Source organism: Cyprinus carpio, chromosome A20 (assembly GCF_018340385.1).
Source record: "Cyprinus carpio isolate SPL01 chromosome A20, ASM1834038v1, whole genome shotgun sequence".
NCBI classification, from domain to species: Eukaryota; Metazoa; Chordata; class Actinopteri; order Cypriniformes; family Cyprinidae; genus Cyprinus; species Cyprinus carpio.
In genome coordinates this window covers 2,811,947-2,830,581 of record NC_056591.1, presented here as the reverse complement: position 1 = coordinate 2,830,581, position 18,635 = coordinate 2,811,947, and the positions used below count along the sequence as shown (strand labels likewise).

Sequence of the window (18,635 nt, the reverse complement as noted above, 5' to 3'; positions counted from 1 at the left end):
GTATGTATTGGCAACCAGCTTATATTATTCGGATTTGGTAGACACTCTGGTGGGAGTGTTTGTTTTTGGAGATGCCCCTATAACATTGACATAAAACATGCTTTCTCAGAGGGGTTTTATAAATTTGTAATGTCATTAAAATAATTAGATGCTTTAAAATCACACCCCGTCTTGAATGGTTTTTGTTGGTTTAACCAAATGGTCATAAACAGATATGAGGTTTTCTTTTTTAAGAGGTTTTTAGGGTTTCCATCTTATACACCAACATGGTCCATAAAATGAAATTATAATGAGAGATGTTTTTATTTAATGATTAAATGCACAAAGTCATGGGTAATTCAAGGTTAAAAGTTATATGAATTTTTAAAAATGACTTTTGCAGCAGCTATTAATTACATTTCATTAAATTAAAATCAAATAAAAATTAAATTGTAATTTCAGTTACTAAGTGTCCATTTGAATGACAAATCTGAATGTTTGTCAGCTCACTTAAAATTTTATAGAACCACATTTCTCACTTTATCACACAGAACAAAACACACACCTATAATCATTATCAAAATAGTAACTTTTGTGGCTGTTTCTGTCTACATTTTATAGGATATGTACCCAAAACCTACAAATTGGCTGTTATTAAGCCTCTCATTAAAAAACCCACAACGTGATCCTAGAGAATTAATAACCGGTAATTACAGACCGATCTCAAAACACCCTTTTCTGTCAAAAATACTAGAAAAGGCAGTATCCTCTCAGCTATGTTCCTTCTTAGAGAGAAATGTTATCTGTGAAGATTTCCAGTCAGGATTTAGACCGTATCCTAGTACCGAGACTGCTTTTATCAGTTACAAATGACCTGCTCTTATCATCTGATCGTGGTTGAATTTCTCTATTAGTGCTACTGGATCTGAGTGCTGTGTTTGACACTATCGACAACAACATTCTTTTGAGTAGACTACGAAACTATGTTGGCATTAGTGGAATTGCTTTATCATGGTTCAAATCTTACTTATCTGACCATCATCATTTCGTAGCATTGAATGACAAGATGTATCAATCAAAAGTACAGTATGGGGTACCACAAGGTTCAGTACTAGAACTGTTGCTTTTCTCACTTTACATGTCAACCTTGGGAGATATCATCAAGAAACATGGTGTTAGCGTTCACTGTCATGCTGATGATACTCAGCTCTATATTTCTTCGCGGCCCAATGAAACATACAAATTTGCAAAATTAACAGAATGCATAGTTGATATAAAAACTGGATGGCTAGTAATTTCCTACTGCTAAATTCTAAAAAAAACAGAGGTTTTAATTTTTGGACCAAAAACCTCTCCATGTAATAACCTAAAACACTGTCTAACATTTAATGGCTGCTCTGTTAATTCTTCGTCATCAGTTAGGAACCTAGGTGTGCTATTTGATAGCAATCGTTCTTTGAAAACAATGTTTCTAGCATTTGTAAAAACACATTTTTCCATCTTAAAAATATATCTCAATTACGACCTACGCTCTTAATGTCAAATGCGGAAACGTTAATTCATGCATTCATCACCTCAAGGTTAGATTATTGTAATGCTTTATTGGGTGGTTGATCTGTGCGCTTAATAAACAAACTCCAAAAATGCAGCCGTTAGAGTTCTTACTAGAACCAGGAAGCACAACCATATTAGCCTGATTCTGTCAACTCTGCACTGGCTCCCTATTGAACAACGAATAAATTTTAAAATCTTGCTAATTACTTATAAAGCCCTGAATGTTTTAGCTCCTCAATTCTTGAGTGAGCACATATCGCTTTATAGTCCTTCACGTCCGCTGCGATCTCAAAACTCTGGCCATTTAAAAATACCTAGAATATCAAAATCAACTGCAGGCGGCATTCTTTTCCTATTTAGCACCCAAACTCTGCAACAATCTATCTAGCCTAGCATTGTTCAGGAGGCAGACACACTCTGTCAGTTTAAATCTAGATTAAAGACCCATCTCTTAAACCTGTCATACACATAATACATCGCATTTCTATAATTCAGCTCCATTAAAGGATTGTTAGGCTGCATTAATTAGGTCATCCGGGAACACTTCTCATAACACCCGATGTACTTGTTACATCGTAAGAAGAATGGCATCTACACTAATATTAGTCTCTTTCATTCTTATTCCGAGGTCACAGTAGTCATATGGATCCAGTCTGTACCAGATGTTGGATCAACACCTAGAGACAACATCTACAGCCCTGAATGTCAGCGGAGCCCACGTTATATGGATGAGCCCCAAAGACAGATGCCCAGTGAAGGCCTCATCACCTTGATGACTATCAGCACAAGACCACGGGGAAACAGACATGTCCTATGCACCTGTATTGCAGCCTGGAACTAAACCACGCCATGCTGATTTCGTCTGGCCAGAGGAGAACTGGCCCCCCGACAGAGGCTGATTGATCCCAAGGTTTTTTCTCCATTTCTGTCAATGGAGTATTGGTCGTCTGAAAGATTTAACTCATTTTACTCAACTCTTCATTGTGTGCTCAGTTTCAGAGAGGACAGCATATGGTCAGAGTAACTTTTTATTTTTATAAATAAATCTTAGAACAGCTGAGCAGCAAAGATACAACAGAGGTCATATCCAAACAAGAGGAATGGTTGAATGCATGTTTGGAATATGGAAAAATCGATTCCAGTGTTTATGCACTACACTCTATTTCAGGCCAAGAAGATGCTGCAAGGTCATCATTGCTACAGCGGTGCTGCACAACTACCTGAAGCAGCGCTGCTGTCCTGATCCTCCAATGGAAGATCACGATCAAGCAGATGTGCCCATGGCTGAGACAGGCAATGACCAATGAGGACTGCTTTCACACTGCAGTACTTCAGCAAGATGAGATGCATTTCAATATGGAACGTATTCATTATGGCTTATTTTGCTTCGATAATGTTTGTTCTGTACAAAAATTACAAAAGTAAGTTACTTTTACGCCAGACGTAAATTATAAATTCAAGTTACTAAAGTTACTAAACCAATACTGGTTGAAAATGTAGTTTGTGGTAATTAAAATACTCTCACTAATGAATCTCTAAATGACAAAAGTTTATTTATTTTTATTTTTTTACACATCATATTGTTCACCATGGCTAATAATCACAAGTGATTATTAAAAGAGCAGTATGATTCAGAAAGATACAGTAAGGATACTGTATCTTTCTGAATCATACTGCTCTTTTCCTACTCTCCTCCTTTAGATATTTCATTTTATGCTCATGAAATTCTCTGGCTAACTCTTCATGGATGGTCATCTGGTTTGTTCTCTCCTCAAAAATGTTGTCACAACATCTTCTCACCGATACTAAAAAAAACATGCTCAGAACACACAAACACATATGCTCTGGATCTTCCAACCTGTTCAGATTCCTTTCCTCTGTGGGAAAAACACAGAAGCACAAATAAACTTGCATGGTCCTTAGAATGAAAGAAGAATAAAGACTGACAGAGTACAGAGATATATGTACCAAAGGAAGTAAGCAATTAACTTTCTTTCCTGCATGTACCATTTCTGCTCAGCTCTTCATCTGAACTGTTCAAGTGATCATCATCTGGTATACCATCCAGAGGTTGCTGGTGCTCTATTATTCATGCAGCAACATAAATTACAGGATTACAATACACTTATCGGGTAAATAATTACATTTCAAAACCACAGTCAAATATATTTCATTTTAACCTTCTTGACATGCTTTCAGAATAATCAGTGGATATTTATAATTGATGCCCATTACATGTGCGGCGTTAATTGCTTTTGTGAGAAAATATCCATTTAGATGTCAGCACATTTTTAATCAGGTTGCAGGAATGTGGGCGGGTGTAAAATCCTAATTATTTGGCTTCTTGTTTGTTGTATTTATAGAATCTGAAGTCATGAGTTCTCCTGTGGATATTTCATTTGTCTATCTATCAGTTCATTTTCTGTACTGTTCTGTCACAGGGAGTTCTGGAATCTATCCCAGCATTAAGTATTTTACATACAGAAGAACTAGAAGTGGCTTCAGATTCATGCGCCGCAATATGGCTCAGGCAGCTCTTTTGTTCTTGTTATGATTGCAAGATGCACTTTAGTGCTTATGCCCATACCAGATCAGTTTATTGAACTGTATTGAAGTTGTGGTCTTTTCTTTAATGAGCAATTTGTTTGTACCTGATTTTCACTCGACATATTGATAAAAGGCTCTTTTGAGATTAGCACACTCTACACAGGATCACCGATCACCACCAGATGCACATTTGTTAGACAGACTGCCCAACTTTCTGAGATGGTAAGGTGACGCAAAAATCAGAGGTGTGTGATGATCTGAAAAAAGGAGCCAATGTTCTTGCTGTTTGGTGGTGTTGTTTTCTTTTTAACTGAATGTTACAGTGGCACTTGTAAATTGGTGGGATGTATTAAGCAGAATGGTCAGTTTTTGAGTTTCATGTGTTAGAAGCAGGAAAACTGGGCAAGAAAAGGAGTGACTTTGACCAAATAGTGACAGTTAGGTGACTGGATCAGAGCATTTCCAAACAGCAACCCTTCTAGGGTTTTTCCGGTAAGCAAGGAAGGACAACCGGTGGGTCATGGGCGCCCAAAGTTCTTTGATGCATGTGTGCAAATTCCCCAGATCTCAATTCGACTGAGCGTCTGTGGGATGTGCTGGATCAACAAATCTGATCCATGGAGGCCCAACCTCACAACTTGCAGGATTTATAAGATCTGCTGCTAACGCCCTGGTGCCGGATACCAGGTTCAGAGGTCTTGTGGAGTACATGCTTCAACGCATTAGAGCTGTTTTGGCATCATGAGAAAACCTAAATGATATTAGGAAGGTGGTTTTATGCAGTGCCCGATCAGTGTGTAAGTCATTTAATATCAGTCATAGCCTAACTGAATGTGAGAGACAAGAAAGAGTCATTTAGGCATATTAGGCATCTGACTAACAGTCAATGTGCAAATTAAAAAAAAAAACTATTTGCAAATGGTTCAAATGCATTACTTTGTAACAGATTCTAGCTCTTTACTACTGTATTTCTTTTACTTTATTCCTTTTAAACCCTTTCATTTCTTTAATTAAAAAGACCACTACATTCGAAACAATGCTGTCAAGTATAAAAATGCAGTTAACATTTACATTTTGTGAATTTTATTTGTGGGCTGAATTCTGATTCGTAATTTTCCCCCATTTATTCTCAATGACAGTGAAACAGACTTACATTTCTTTCTTCACGTAATAGATTACCTTTTGTTCCACCTGCAAAGGTGTTAAATAAATTTGCTTAAAAAAATCTGTAACTCTGATTCCCCCTCGTGGTGGATCATTGGACCTGCCAATTAAAAAATAAATATTAAATAAAAGTAATATTATCTCTCAAAAAAAAATAATATTTATACAAAAAATAAATAATTGCAAACAATTAAAAACATTGAACAGAAAAATAATATTTGTTAAGCAAATAAATAATTGCCAATGATTAAAAATATGGAGATGATTTTAGCACTTTATGCTCGAATGTGTCCTATGTAACTGTTCATAGTGCTACTGATCTCAAATTTTGACATTTAGCTGCTACAAATTAAGGATGTTTTCATATCTACAACTTACCCATGAACTGTAAATTTCACATACAAAAGTACTGAAACACCAGTTTAAATGTGGTACATTTATTTATTTTGGTCATCTTTTTTTTCGTCCTGTATATCCTTACAATCTTGAGCTGTAGAGGCACAGTGACATAAGATGTTAACTGACTTTGTGTATGGATCATAGACAAGCTGCAATTCAAATGTATGCAAAAATTAATGAGAAATATTATAAAAAATATTTCCAAAATGATTATCATTCTCAGCCTGGGCTGATGGGCTGTGGAGGGGAAAAACACTTAATTCACAAAACAACCCAAAAATTCAAAACAACCCAAAAATTCCACTCACAACACCAAATCTGTTCAAATAATAAAAAAAGTCCTGCAAGGTTGAATTCAGTCACATTCAACACATTTAAAATTAGAGCTCTAATACATAATGTAGCAAAATACATTAACGGCTGGGGTTGTTTGTGTCACTCAGTGACAGATGGTTTTCTCTGAGAAAGGATGATGTCTTTAATGTCTCTGGTGAGACTGTGAAGCTCTTTCTGAAGCCCCTCCGTGTCATCAGAAACAACAGGGCTGTCTTCGGCTCCTTCCCCCAGACTGCTCTTCTTCTCCTGGCTGTGACCCTGTTCTACCAGCTGCTTGACCACCAGACTCTGGTACTGAGACAACAGCTTGTGCTGCTCCTAAAACACACGCACAGACAAGTATGTAGCCTCTGTAGATTCATTTTGTTAGCATGTGATATAGCACTTTAAGGGTTTTTTCAATTAGAAATTGCATTTTCAATAAAAGAACAGGACTGCTATAATAACTATGCACAAGCATGTGGTTCACTGCATTTTAGTATTTACATTTAGCATTGTTTTTTCCCTGTTGTCCATCACAAAAAGGCCAGTTGAGAACTACCATGACTGTGTGCAATGACTCTAATACTTGTGTGTATTATTTCAGGTTTGTATGTTTTTGCACACCTGTATTTTACTGTGGGTTTAGGAGACACATGTTTACCTCAGGAATCTTGCTTTGCAGGAAGCCGATGATATGTGGCACACAGCGTCCAGGTGCATGCAGCATGCAGTGTGTGATATTCTGGAAGAGCAAGACGCTGGTCAGATGAAGCACAAGCGCTGGGTCTTCTGTATCTCTCAACTGCTCCGACAGAGCCTGACGGTGCACAAAGAGAGCCTGCCTGCACACACACACACACACAAAACAATGTATACCTTGTTAGACAATTACTGCATTTGCTTCTAAATAGCTATAGTTATCAAAAAAAAAGTAACTAAATGATTTACTGTATATGAACAATCATAATTATCAGCATTATAATATGTCGGCATGACCTTATCTATTTTCTAAATGCAAGTCATATGTTTTATTGTAAACATTTCATCTGTGAATCAATTCATACCATTTTTTTTTTTTTTTTTTTTTATGTTTTAACCTCTGGTTACAGGACTGGTGAAAATGCAGGACTTCTCCAATCATCTTTCTCCACTTTGTCAATGCATAGAACCCTGACTGTGCATATTTTTTGATAATTCATTACACTCAGATGTACATCGCTATATGCAATAAAAGATGTGACTTCCCTTTCATTGCTACTTTAATATTTGCTGATTTTGACAGCAATTTCAATCACATTTTAATGACAAAACAGATTAGCAACAAAACAAATTTGAGCATGTGATACATGGTTTCCTGGTATTATTATTTATTTAAACCACATCTTTGCATTTATCAGCAATTAATCGCAAAGGTTTTTTTTTTTTTTTTTTTAATCAATAATATGAATAAAAACTTTCCACTTAACGTAAAATAGTGTTAAACATTATTAGAAAACAAACACTAATGATTTAACCATGAGAATATATTCTAATTATTCAAATTAAATACATAAAAGTATTTTTTATTTTAAAAACTCCTTATTTCCTACATTTGATTACTAAAGAACAGAAAATTTAGTGATTATTGCCGATGCAGTGTTGGAGAATGGAAGTGGCTCTACCTTTCTCTTTTCTTGTCGCCTTTCTTCAGAAAAAGCCCGCACTCTTCTGCACTCATCTCCAAACATGACAAAAAATCTTCAATGGCCTGCAAAGAGTCAAACAAATACAAATAAATCAGCTTCTTTGTTCTTCTAAGCTATGAGAACTGACATTAAAATACAATGGAAATGGTAGTCTTTCACATTTTCTCCATTAATTTTATTGGAAAATCTGTGGAATTATCTAGAATTTATTTAAACATGACACTCTACTATCTTAAGCATTATCAAATTATTCAATTATTAATGAAAACATGCAGTGAGCAGGAGATGAGTGATTCCATGCCGTGTCATCAAACACACCTTTCCGTTGAGACTGTTGTGTAGCTTCATCAGAGGAGATTTAACGTCATCTGAGAGCTTTGCCAGAATCTTCAGCCTGATCTGCAACACAGTAACAAACACAGACACAACACAAATGTAAAAGAGAGATGCACAGGCCAAAACGGCTTTTGATTCACTGTTCAGCTCTATGAGAAAGACAAGGTAACAAAGCAAACTTCCACTTTGTTATTAGTAAATTTGGTTGAACTGAACCCCACATACAAAATAATAATGGGTAAAAATTGGCAATTGCAATATGTAGCTTTGGGTTTGCTGACCCATACTCAGAATTTCGAGCCCTGCATTTAACCCATCCAAAGTGCACACACACAGCAGTGAACACACACACACACACACACACACACACACACACACACACACACACACACACACACACACACACACACACACACACACTCGGAGCAGTGGGTATCATTTATTCTCCGGCGCCCGGGGAGCAGTTGGGGGTTTGGGGCCTTGCTCAAGGGCACCTCAGTCGTGGTATTGCCGGCCCGAGACTTGAACCCACAACCTTAGGGTTAGGGTTAACCACTAGGCCACAACTTGCCCCCTTAGACAGACTCATTTAAACAGCCTGATTACTTCAGCAAATTATTATAATTACGGTTACCGTAGAATAGTTTGTCCTCCTGTGAAATGTGTTGCTGTTTAATGAATATCAGTTGACTGTACCTCACTGGTGACGGCAGTCAAGCTGTCCGAGGACATATGCTCAGCTGCCACAAGGCTCAGCAGCACATTGGTCACATCCATACATACAGTCTTCAAAACATGCCTGGCAATGGCAGCCTGCGTCTCATCTGGTGTGTACAGAAAAAAAAGCAGGAAAACGAGCAATTTATAGACTAAAAGAGAGGAAAACATCTCAACGCTGTCATTCCTGAAAAATTGTATACGCCTGGTGCCTGAGGAGCTAAAGCAGATAATTCCAGACAATTTGAAAACGATCTGTGGCAGACAGAGACAGGTCCTCAAAAGTTTGTCTATTCATTTAAAACTCAAAGAACAAAAGCTAAGGAGACAAACAAACCTGAGAAGAGTTTGGTTCCTTTCTCAAAGAGGCGGATGTTGTTGTACAAGTTGTTGATCTCCTCCTGAAGATCCTTCATGTTTTTCTTCCGACTTCCTCCTGCTCCGGCTGAACTTGTGGACAGGAAAGCTGCACTGACCACTTCCTGGTACATTTTACTCAATGGCCTGGCAAAAAAAAGTTGAGGTTCTGTAATTTAATTTTCCAAACTTTGTGGAAAATCAAAAGCCTCTAGGATGACTGGTCTTTTTTACAGAAAGATGGTCTTCAGAGCTATTCCAATTCCAATCGATTCAATGTGTGCAAGGAGAACATTTTTTAACTTAATCATAAACACTTGATGCTTGTAAAAATGCTTGTTTTTTGGTCTCCATATGCTTGAATATCATGGTTTGAACCTTTGTATCTGCTCTGCTAGTTCCTGCAGCATCTCCTCGGAGCTGTCACACACTTTCTCCCCCAGCACCTCCATGATCTCCTCCACTGAGAGGAAGGGCATGTCTCCTTGCTTATTTCGGCCTATAACACATGCAAGGTCACAAACTAAAACAGAAACTACAGCCGTTTCCTACTATCATTAGAACTTTTACCAAGAAAGTAACACTTTACATAAAAGTGACATTTGTCAACATTACAGTAGTTAACATAAGCAACAGCTAACACAAAATACTTCATTACTAACCTATTTTATTAAATGTCTATATATCCACTCTTTATACTGTATGTATACATTTTTAACAAGTTAAATAATACAAAAATAAATAAATATGAATATAGTAAAACAGCAGTAGAAATGAACAGTAAGTCATTAACTAATAAGCTCAGAAAACAGTGTTGGTTATTGTTAGTTCTTATTTGCTGTGTGTCTGTTAACACAAGCACGTCTGTCTTCATACTCTGAGAGGTGTGTGTCGTCTCCTCATCACTGTCTTCCTCCCTCTTGGCCTTCTTTTTTGTTTTGCGAATTCGGATCTCTCGGGCATTTCCTCCTCCACCTCCTCCCACTCACCCGAACACAAATCAAAAACAAAAATCCAAAACAACACCATTTACCAACACAATATATTAAAATTAAATATAATAAAAACATACATGAAATAAAAACCTGAGTGATGTATTAATAACTGAGCCAAATCAAGCCATACACTTATTTTTTTCTCCCCCATGTGTTTTTATGACTGAATCAGGAAGGTTGGTCAGAACATACTGAAGGGCTAGCATCACAGCCATGATCCGTGAATGGCTTCTCGCTATTGCTAAGCTGAGGCAGGTGGTATTGGGGGGAGAAAAAACATTTGCAAATGAGCCTGAGTGTAATGTTTTTGCTCCATCTTCAGAGATACTGTACATTTGAAATGTGTTTAAGCCCTTAAAATGAATTTTGTCAACTTAATACACTAGCATATAAATGGCCACAAAGTTAACTAAAAGCCACAAAACTCCAATTCAGATTTCATTTTTAAAAATGAATCAATATTGGCTGTGCTTTCTGCCCTACTTTACAGTTATCTGAAATAAACTCTCCTTACCTGTAGCCTTCTTCCTGCGTTCGTCTCGTTTGTCTTTCTTTGAAGAGGTTGAAGTCTCCAACAAAACATCATCCTCCGTTATCAGAAACACGGGGTTATTCTTCACTTCCTGTTGTTCAAGGAGAGAAGTTCAACACATCCAGTGACAATCCCCTACAAACGTTACAGTCTAGAATTGTTTCACTATTTCTCACCGGAAATAACACCATGCCAGTGTGTTCACCAAATATGTGATGATTTCTTGTAAATGTGTTGTTGCATAAAATATCTTATTAGATCTGGCTGTCAACAACAGACAACGGACAAAAGCATGTTTCTTCAAAAAGTCTTGTTTTGTGTTTTGCAGATGAAATATAGTCATCCAGTTATAAAATAACTAGAGTTATTTTAAGTACTATTTATATACTGCTTTTTTGTTTTTGTATTATTTTATTAATAGTTTTGCTTTTTGCATTTTTATTTTAATGTTTAGTGATTTTGCTAAGTGCTTTCGTTGTTTTTATTTTCTATTTATTTCCAGTAAGTATTCTAGTGCTTCAACTTATTTCAATTAGTTGCCAAGGCAACATTACTCAACATTAGTTTTTCGTTTAATATTCAGATTTTATTTCAGCTTTACTTCAATGAACAAATATGTTTTAATAAGTTTTCATTTTAGTTGATCATGATAACCCTGCTTGCAACAACATGAGAAGAAATTATGAGAATTTTAATTTTGGGGTGAAATATCCCACTAACTTACTCAATAGCAGGGATTTAATCCCTCACTCTTATTTACACACCAAATAGGACACACTTAGTTGGAGTAATTCAAAATATATATATCGTTTAACACTATATTAACTGATGTGTGGAGGTATTTGAAGTGTATAGTGCACAGGAAAAGTCGCATACCTTCTGTGCTTTCTTTTGCATAATATCATCAAACAAAGCGATGCATCCTGTGATGAACTTCTCGCTGACTACAGAAGTGGAGAGAAGCCTTGCACGGGACTGCACATTCATGGCCCTCAGCACTTCATTCAACAGAATTCCTACATCCTCCTCCGACAGACTGCTTGGAATCATTGGCTAAACAGGAAATTAACATTAGCATTTATGGAGGTATTTTTCATAAATAATAAAAACACAGTTGAAAAAAGTTGTATAACTGTACCTGTAGGTCGACCCAAGTGGCTGAGTTGATAGCCTCCTCCACTGAGGCCTCCAACTGATCTACAGTGGCTTTGCCAACACACGCGGATTTGAGAAAAAGCAATTTGCTGGACTTAAACCGCTTCTTTATGTAGCTGACTGGATCAGGTATTCCCAAACGGGTCAGTGCCTCAAACTCTGCAGGAAAAAACAAAACAAAACACACAACTGGACTGAGAAGAGCTTTACAGGACTGTTCTCAGATTAATATCAACTGAAAAAAAAAGCATACATAAATGGCTTTTAGATTCACAATCTGGCTTCTAAAATCTTCACAACACTATTTACTTTCATTATTAGTGTGGACTGCAACTATATCTTCTTTTTATGGAAGCTGGTTTCCACCACTGAATAAAAAATAAAACAAGGTAACTGCGACTTTTTATCTCACAATTCTGACTTTTTTTCTCAGAATTGCATATCTTGCTATTCTGACTTTTATAAAACGCAACTGCGAGTTATAAAGTCAAAATTGCGAGTTTTGTAAGTTATAAAGTAAATATTTGAGTTCACATCTCACAATAATTAATAAAATCATAAAAAACCTCAATTAACTTTTTATAAATTTTATTAAACAGCCTAAAATATCTTCCATATCTTTTTATTAAAAATAATAATAAAAACAAATTCAATAAAAAAACCTTTTCAAATTATTTTATTCAATTATACAATAAATGCTGTTGGCAAAGCTAAATGTAATTAAGGTAAACTGATCAAAACATGAGATATATTGATATTTACCAACACCTATTGACACGTCTCAAGTGTGTTCATTACAAACGGAAAGCAGAGTCAAAATAAAGGCAATTAAGGCAAGGTTCAATGTTTGTATTTTTTTTAATCTACAACAGAGCAATAGGCTTTTATGGTACAGATAAATATAAATACATCCGATTCTGGAAGCAGCTTTAGTTGGAGGCAGGTGGCCTTTATTATTTAAGGCTAGAAAGCATTTTAATTCCAGTGCTGCAATACATTGGGAGTCATCGGTTTTTCTGGGACCGTAATTCCCAGAGAAGGGAGACTCAGCATTTGAATGCATAAGCTATATGCTGTCATTTCAAATCAACACACCTAAATATCCATTTTGTTTGAGAAAGGACTCAACCCAAGTGCTCTGGGCTTTGGAGTAGATGTCAGGAATATAGATGGCATTATCCTGCCTGCCTCCAACCACGGAGCCCTTCAAACGGCCACTGTTAACCAGCTCTTCAAGCACCGCTGATCAACAAGAAAGAACAGTCTAGATGCAGAATGCTCAAATAAGAAATGATTGTGTGAAAAGGCAAACTGCAATACTTACAGTACAACAGATTCTCCTGAAAACCGTAGAGATTTAGCAAGTTATTAATCTGTGTAGGCCTACGGATGGAAATCACAACTGTTAAAAACCAGAAAAAACAAACAAAACTATCCAAAAAAAAAAAAAAAAAAAATTGTAATCCACTGACAAATACAAGAAATCAGAGACTCTTCACAGACTAATGTGCTTTAGTTTGAGCTTCTGTTACCATATTTAATGTGTACTATGAATGAGTATATGTGAATAAAATATTTTTTTAAATCTATTCATCTTAAGTGACCAAGTCTCTTCAGAAGACTTAAATTAAACAGCTTTATTCATATGGATCACTTCTATGGTCTCTTTATGATCTTTTTGAAGCATCAAAGGTTTGGGTGAATGGACTTTCAGTAGAGGACAGAAATCTCTTACATTTGTGTTTCAAAGATGAACAAAATTCAATTTGGAATGAGTAATTTTCATTTTTGCCCATGATGCAGAGGGTGGAGTTGCTTACCGTGAGACGGCACTGAACAGACCACATATGCAAGCTTTGTGTCTGGAGAGGAAAGCTTGAGTGAAGATCACTGCCCTGTTGTACTGATCAATCTGACCATGGATCACTCTGCCCAGCCTCGAGTTCAGCTCCTAGCAGAGAGAACATGTTAAAGGGTTAGTTCACCCAGATATTAAAATTATGTCATTAATGACTCACCCTCATGTCGTTCCAAACCCGTAAGACCTCCGTTCATCTTCAGAACACAGTTTAAGATATTTTAGATTTTGTCCGAGAGCTTTCTGTCCCTCCATTGAAAATGTATGTACGGTATACTGTCCACGTCCAGAAAGGTAATAACTCTTCAAAGTAGTCCATGTGACATCAGAGGGTCCGTTAGAATTTATTAAAAGCATCGAAAATACATTTTGCTCCAAAAATAACAAAAATTACGAACTTTATTCATCATTTTCTTCTCTTCCGGGTCTGTTGTGAACGCGACTGCAGCGACTGTTGACGTACGACGCCGCTGACGTGTTCTCTGGTGCGCCCAACAACAAAGATAATACGTCAGCAGCGTCGTACGTCAGCAGCGTCAATGCAGCGTCGTGAACGCGCTCACAACAGACCCAGAAGAGAAGAAAATGATGAATAAATAAAGTCGTAATTTTTGTTATTTTTGGACCAAAATGTATTTTTAATGCTTCAGTAATTTCTAACAGACCCTCTGATGTCACATGGACTACTTTGAAGATGTTTTTATTACCTTTCTGGACGTGGACAGTATACCGTACATACATTCTCAATGGAGGGACAGAAAGCTCTCGGACTAAATCTAAAATATCTTAAACTGTGTTCTGAAGATAAACGGAGGTCTTACGGGTTTGGAACGACATGAGGGTGAGTCATTAATGACATAATTTTAATATTTGGCTGAACTAACCCTTTAAGAAGACCACTTCATTACACGTGTGTAATAATACAATTATTAATGATCTCATATGTGTGTTGCTCATATAAAGTTCTAGCATTTAAAAAAAAATGTAAAACAAATAAATGTTATGGTATAAACTTAATGATCAACCCAATGTTTACCACATTAATTACTTTGTACAAAAGGTCAGATTTTCTTGCTTCTATTGAAGCCCAAAAGATGTTCTTAGAAACATTTTTAAATCTTGCTGTTTAAAAAATAAAATAAAAAATGTAATTATATATACACACACAATAACCGTAACTGCAAAGCAGGCAGGTTTACAGAAACTACTGATTGATTGTTTCTCATAAAGATGCATTCTAACAAGAATCACAATTTTTCACGCAGACTGGACTAACCTCAGTAAGAAAATCTCCAGGTAGATCATACGTTTTGCAAAGCTCTGCGATGTTCACCTGTCCAGCCTCCTGGAGTTTATCATTCACCTCCTCAGCAAGCCGATCCAAGTATGTTCTTTACCGGAGAACGAGCATTAAAGGAGAAATATATTATAAAAAACATCACAAAAAATAAACCAACAAAAAATATTAATAACAACAACACATTGACAGAACTGAAGAGCATTTTGAATAGTTTTCCTTTAATTCTACAAGTACCACCTTAAGAACATGTATTTGTTTTTCACTCACACATCGATCAGTTGACCCAGGATGAGTTGTGTGCCTCTGTCTGATTTGGCGATTTCACTTGCTCTGCTCTCCACATGCACCAAATCAACATTGATGATCTGTGAGAAATATTAAACAATAGTTAAAGGAATAGTTTACCCAAAATTAAAAACTTGTATTCACTCTTAGGCCATCCAAGATGTTGATGTTTCTTCATCGGAACATTCACAGTGCTCACCAATGGATCCTCTGCAGTGAATGGGTGCCGTCAGAATGAGAGTCCAAACAGCTGATAAAAACACCACAATAATCCACAATTAATCTACATCAATACATCTAACGAAGTAAAAAAGCTGCATGTTAATGATTAATATACTCACTATTAAGACATTTTTAACTTCAAATCGTTGCCTCAGGCTAAAATATGTGACCTCTAGCCATAATATTGATTTCTTCAGAGAAAATCAAGCACTATTTACAAGCAAATATAGTTCTACACAAATATGTTGGTGGATTTTGATGTGTGAGAACAAAAAGGGATGGACTTTTTCACTGAAGGAAGTATTAATATGGATTATGGACTTGCATTTTTGCCAGAAGCATTTTTGCCAGTTAAAACACCTTAATGATGGATTTGTTTCTTACAAACACACAGCTTTTTGCTTTACTGGAGTGGACTGGAGTGCTGTGGATTACTTGTGGATTATTGTGATGTTTTTATCAGCTGTTTGGACTCTCATCCTGACGGCACCCATTCACTGCGAGGATCCACTGCTGAGCAAGTGATGTAATGCTAAATTTTTTCAAACGAAGAAACAAACTTATCTACATCTTGGATGGCCTGAGGGTGACTACATTTTCTTCACATTTTTATTTTGTGGTGAATTATTCTTCTAAAAAATGTATTCATATATATTATCTATCTACCCTCCTTCATAAGATGCCAATAAAAACTATAAAATGTTAATGTTATCTATCGAACCAACCTTTTGAAGATCCACAACATTAATCCTCCCTAAAATATAAAGCAAAATGTTAGATTCAAGTAGTCGTTGAGTTCCAAGTGACAGAGCACACTTATTACAGGGAAACAGAGGAGCTAAATCAGTTCATGTATTCTCCTAACCTCTTTGCATATACAGCTCATCACGAATTTCCTGGCTGATCTGTGCAGGAGTCACATACTCTTTCCCATCCAGAGTGTGAACCACGTCTAACTTCTTATCCTCCACCAGCTTGACCACGATCTCAATGCAGTTCCTCTCAGACAACCTGAATTCAACACACAGTTAACAAAATCAATTCTCAGGTCAAATTGCACATGACAAGTACTTTCTCATAAAATGTTTTTTTATTACTTTTTTTTTTTTTTTTTTTGCCTTACTCAAAGCAACACGGAATTTTTTGTATTGAAACTCTCTTTTAACCATTCCATCAACTCTATAAAGCTTACTGTATCATATTTGAGATTTCAATTTTTAAGAACTCTACACATGATCAAAACATTGCATATTCTACGTGCTTTCTGTGCTCTGATTGATATTTCATACTTTTTAGCAAGTAAAAGTCCTTTTAGTACCATTCTAAAAAAAATTACACCTTCAGGTTGTATATTACATATGTCTTTGGAAATTAGGTTTATTTTATTATCCATACTTTACTCTTTTTAAAATAAAAAAAATAAATATAAAAATACAAAGTATAACATAAACATAATATAAAATAAAATACGCTTTGCTTATTGAGGAATGTTTATTTGTTCGTCTGTCAAAAATCATTTTATTTCAGTATAAAATAATAAAAACTGCAGAGTTTTGGTCATAAAATTAAACATTTAAATATATTATTACTAAGTCCTACTATAAAGTAATAAAGATAGACTTCTGATATGTATATGCATTTTACAAGTCTGCTATAGTTTATAAGAATCTCACTGATTTATATTATAACCTGTCAGAATTTCACCTTACTTTTTGGCCATCTGCACAAAACTGCATATTTTTGCTCGTAATACCACGGTACTAAATGATTGCCATACACATGTTGTACACAGGCTACAATTTGTTTGACACTGAAAGATCACTTTATTTGTGCATCACAAGGAGGCCCAAAAACATGATGTTAGGACGAAAGCGCATGGACAAGAACAGAAATGATAGCTGGTTTTACCTTTGGACAGTATCTGCAAACTGAGCTCTCTGAAAGTCCGCAGCTAGTCGCCTGATTTCCTCCCAGTCTGCGGCCATGACTGCACTTATTTACAGAAGCAGTGTTCTTGTTTCACTACAGCATGTAATTAACCCTTGATTTTTAAACCAGCTCTAACTAATCTCACGCTGAAACCGCAGCAGTACCACACGGTTAAGGCTAGATGGGATAGAGTAAAAACTACTGGGCATGCGCACATCAATATAGCGTAATTTTGCTCACTCTGTACAACAATAATTACTATTTTTGCATTATTGTAAGGCGTAGTTTTAGGGTTGGGTTAGGGGTAGACGTTAATAAAACACAATCTAATAGGTAAAAATTTTTATTTATTGTTAGCTTCCGGTTTTTGCTGTATCCCTTCTAGCCACAACCGTGGCACACTGAAGGAAAAGACGGAAACACACAAGGGACAAACGGTTCTTTCCATTCCAAAAAAATCTGGTTATAAATGTGAATTAACATCCAAAGATGTTATCCTATATTTTGAATCAAAAATTGCATCTGTCAATTTTATGATGAATCTTGTTATTTTATTTGGTAAATTTCATATTCATAAAAGTAAAACAAATAATTCTAAACCCTGTTTGAAGGTCTTTATGACTGATTTTCATTCGTATTTTGAGTCTCTCCAATGTACTGATAACAAAAAAATTAGAGATACAATTTTATTCGCTAAAGAGTTGAAGTTACTTGAAAACTGAACGGGTATATTTATTTAATAATTTTTTTCCATGTAATGTAAACCCATTCCTTTAATTGTGTTATCTTTTTGGATGTCTTGTTAAATTTGTAAATGTTGTATGTTATGACTTTAATGTCTAAAAAAACAAACAAACAAAAAACGGTTTTGTGAGTGCGCGTCACCCACAATTAAAATATATTTTAAAAAATAAAATGCCGTTTTTACTTAATTACAACATATTTTATTAATTATCTTAAAAATATAATTATTGTAAATCACACAAATTAGTAAATATGTAAATAATAATAATAACAATATTTACAAATTTGAACGCACTTTTTTTCATACATGTCTCTAAGAATAAATGTTATTTATTACTGTTGACAGGTATGTGAGGCATGTAGTCGAAGCAGCAACATATCAGTGTCCATATGCCATATCTAGCCTTTTTTTCAGGGCAATTGGCTGGATTTCACTTTGTTATGATTTTAAAATTGCAAGAGCATTTAAGTAACTATTATTGCACAGTAGTGCCATATAGGCCGACTTCTATATGATTCAAATGTTTTAAATGTTCAGGAAAAGCAGTTTAATGTCACA

At 35.7% G+C, this 18,635-nt stretch overlaps 1 protein-coding gene across 1 annotated transcript; it reads right to left on the bottom strand.

Annotated features, from left to right (window-relative positions):
* Positions 1–5,967: 5,967 nt before the first annotated feature.
* LOC109073793 (E3 UFM1-protein ligase 1-like) lies at positions 5,968–17,613 on the bottom strand. The gene is made up of 19 exons (XM_042777366.1): positions 17,312–17,613; positions 16,269–16,414; positions 16,129–16,157; positions 15,164–15,261; positions 14,873–14,987; positions 13,559–13,689; positions 13,063–13,121; positions 12,834–12,980; positions 11,722–11,897; positions 11,460–11,636; positions 10,566–10,674; positions 9,933–10,040; positions 9,435–9,555; positions 9,037–9,203; positions 8,679–8,806; positions 7,965–8,045; positions 7,623–7,708; positions 6,623–6,803; positions 5,968–6,297 (listed from the first exon to the last, which is right to left on the bottom strand). Exons 1-19 carry the CDS (start codon positions 17,386–17,388, stop codon positions 6,079–6,081), a joined length of 2,355 nt encoding a protein of 784 aa, XP_042633300.1. The 5' UTR covers positions 17,389–17,613; the 3' UTR covers positions 5,968–6,078.
* Positions 17,614–18,635: the final 1,022 nt, after the last annotated feature.

Excerpts from the sequence above, each read along its gene's own strand:
- LOC109073793 (XM_042777366.1), bottom strand. The coding sequence starts at position 17,388 with ATGGCCGCAGACTGGGAGGAAATCAGGCGACTAGCTGCGGACTTTCAG. Across the intron at positions 16,158-16,268 it reads TGAGCTGTATATGCAAAGAG|GGAGGATTAATGTTGTGGAT; the intron begins GTTAGGAGAATA and ends TTTATATTTTAG. Across the intron at positions 9,204-9,434 it reads CTAGCAGAGCAGATACAAAG|GCCATTGAGTAAAATGTACC; the intron begins GTTCAAACCATG and ends TTTTTTTGCCAG.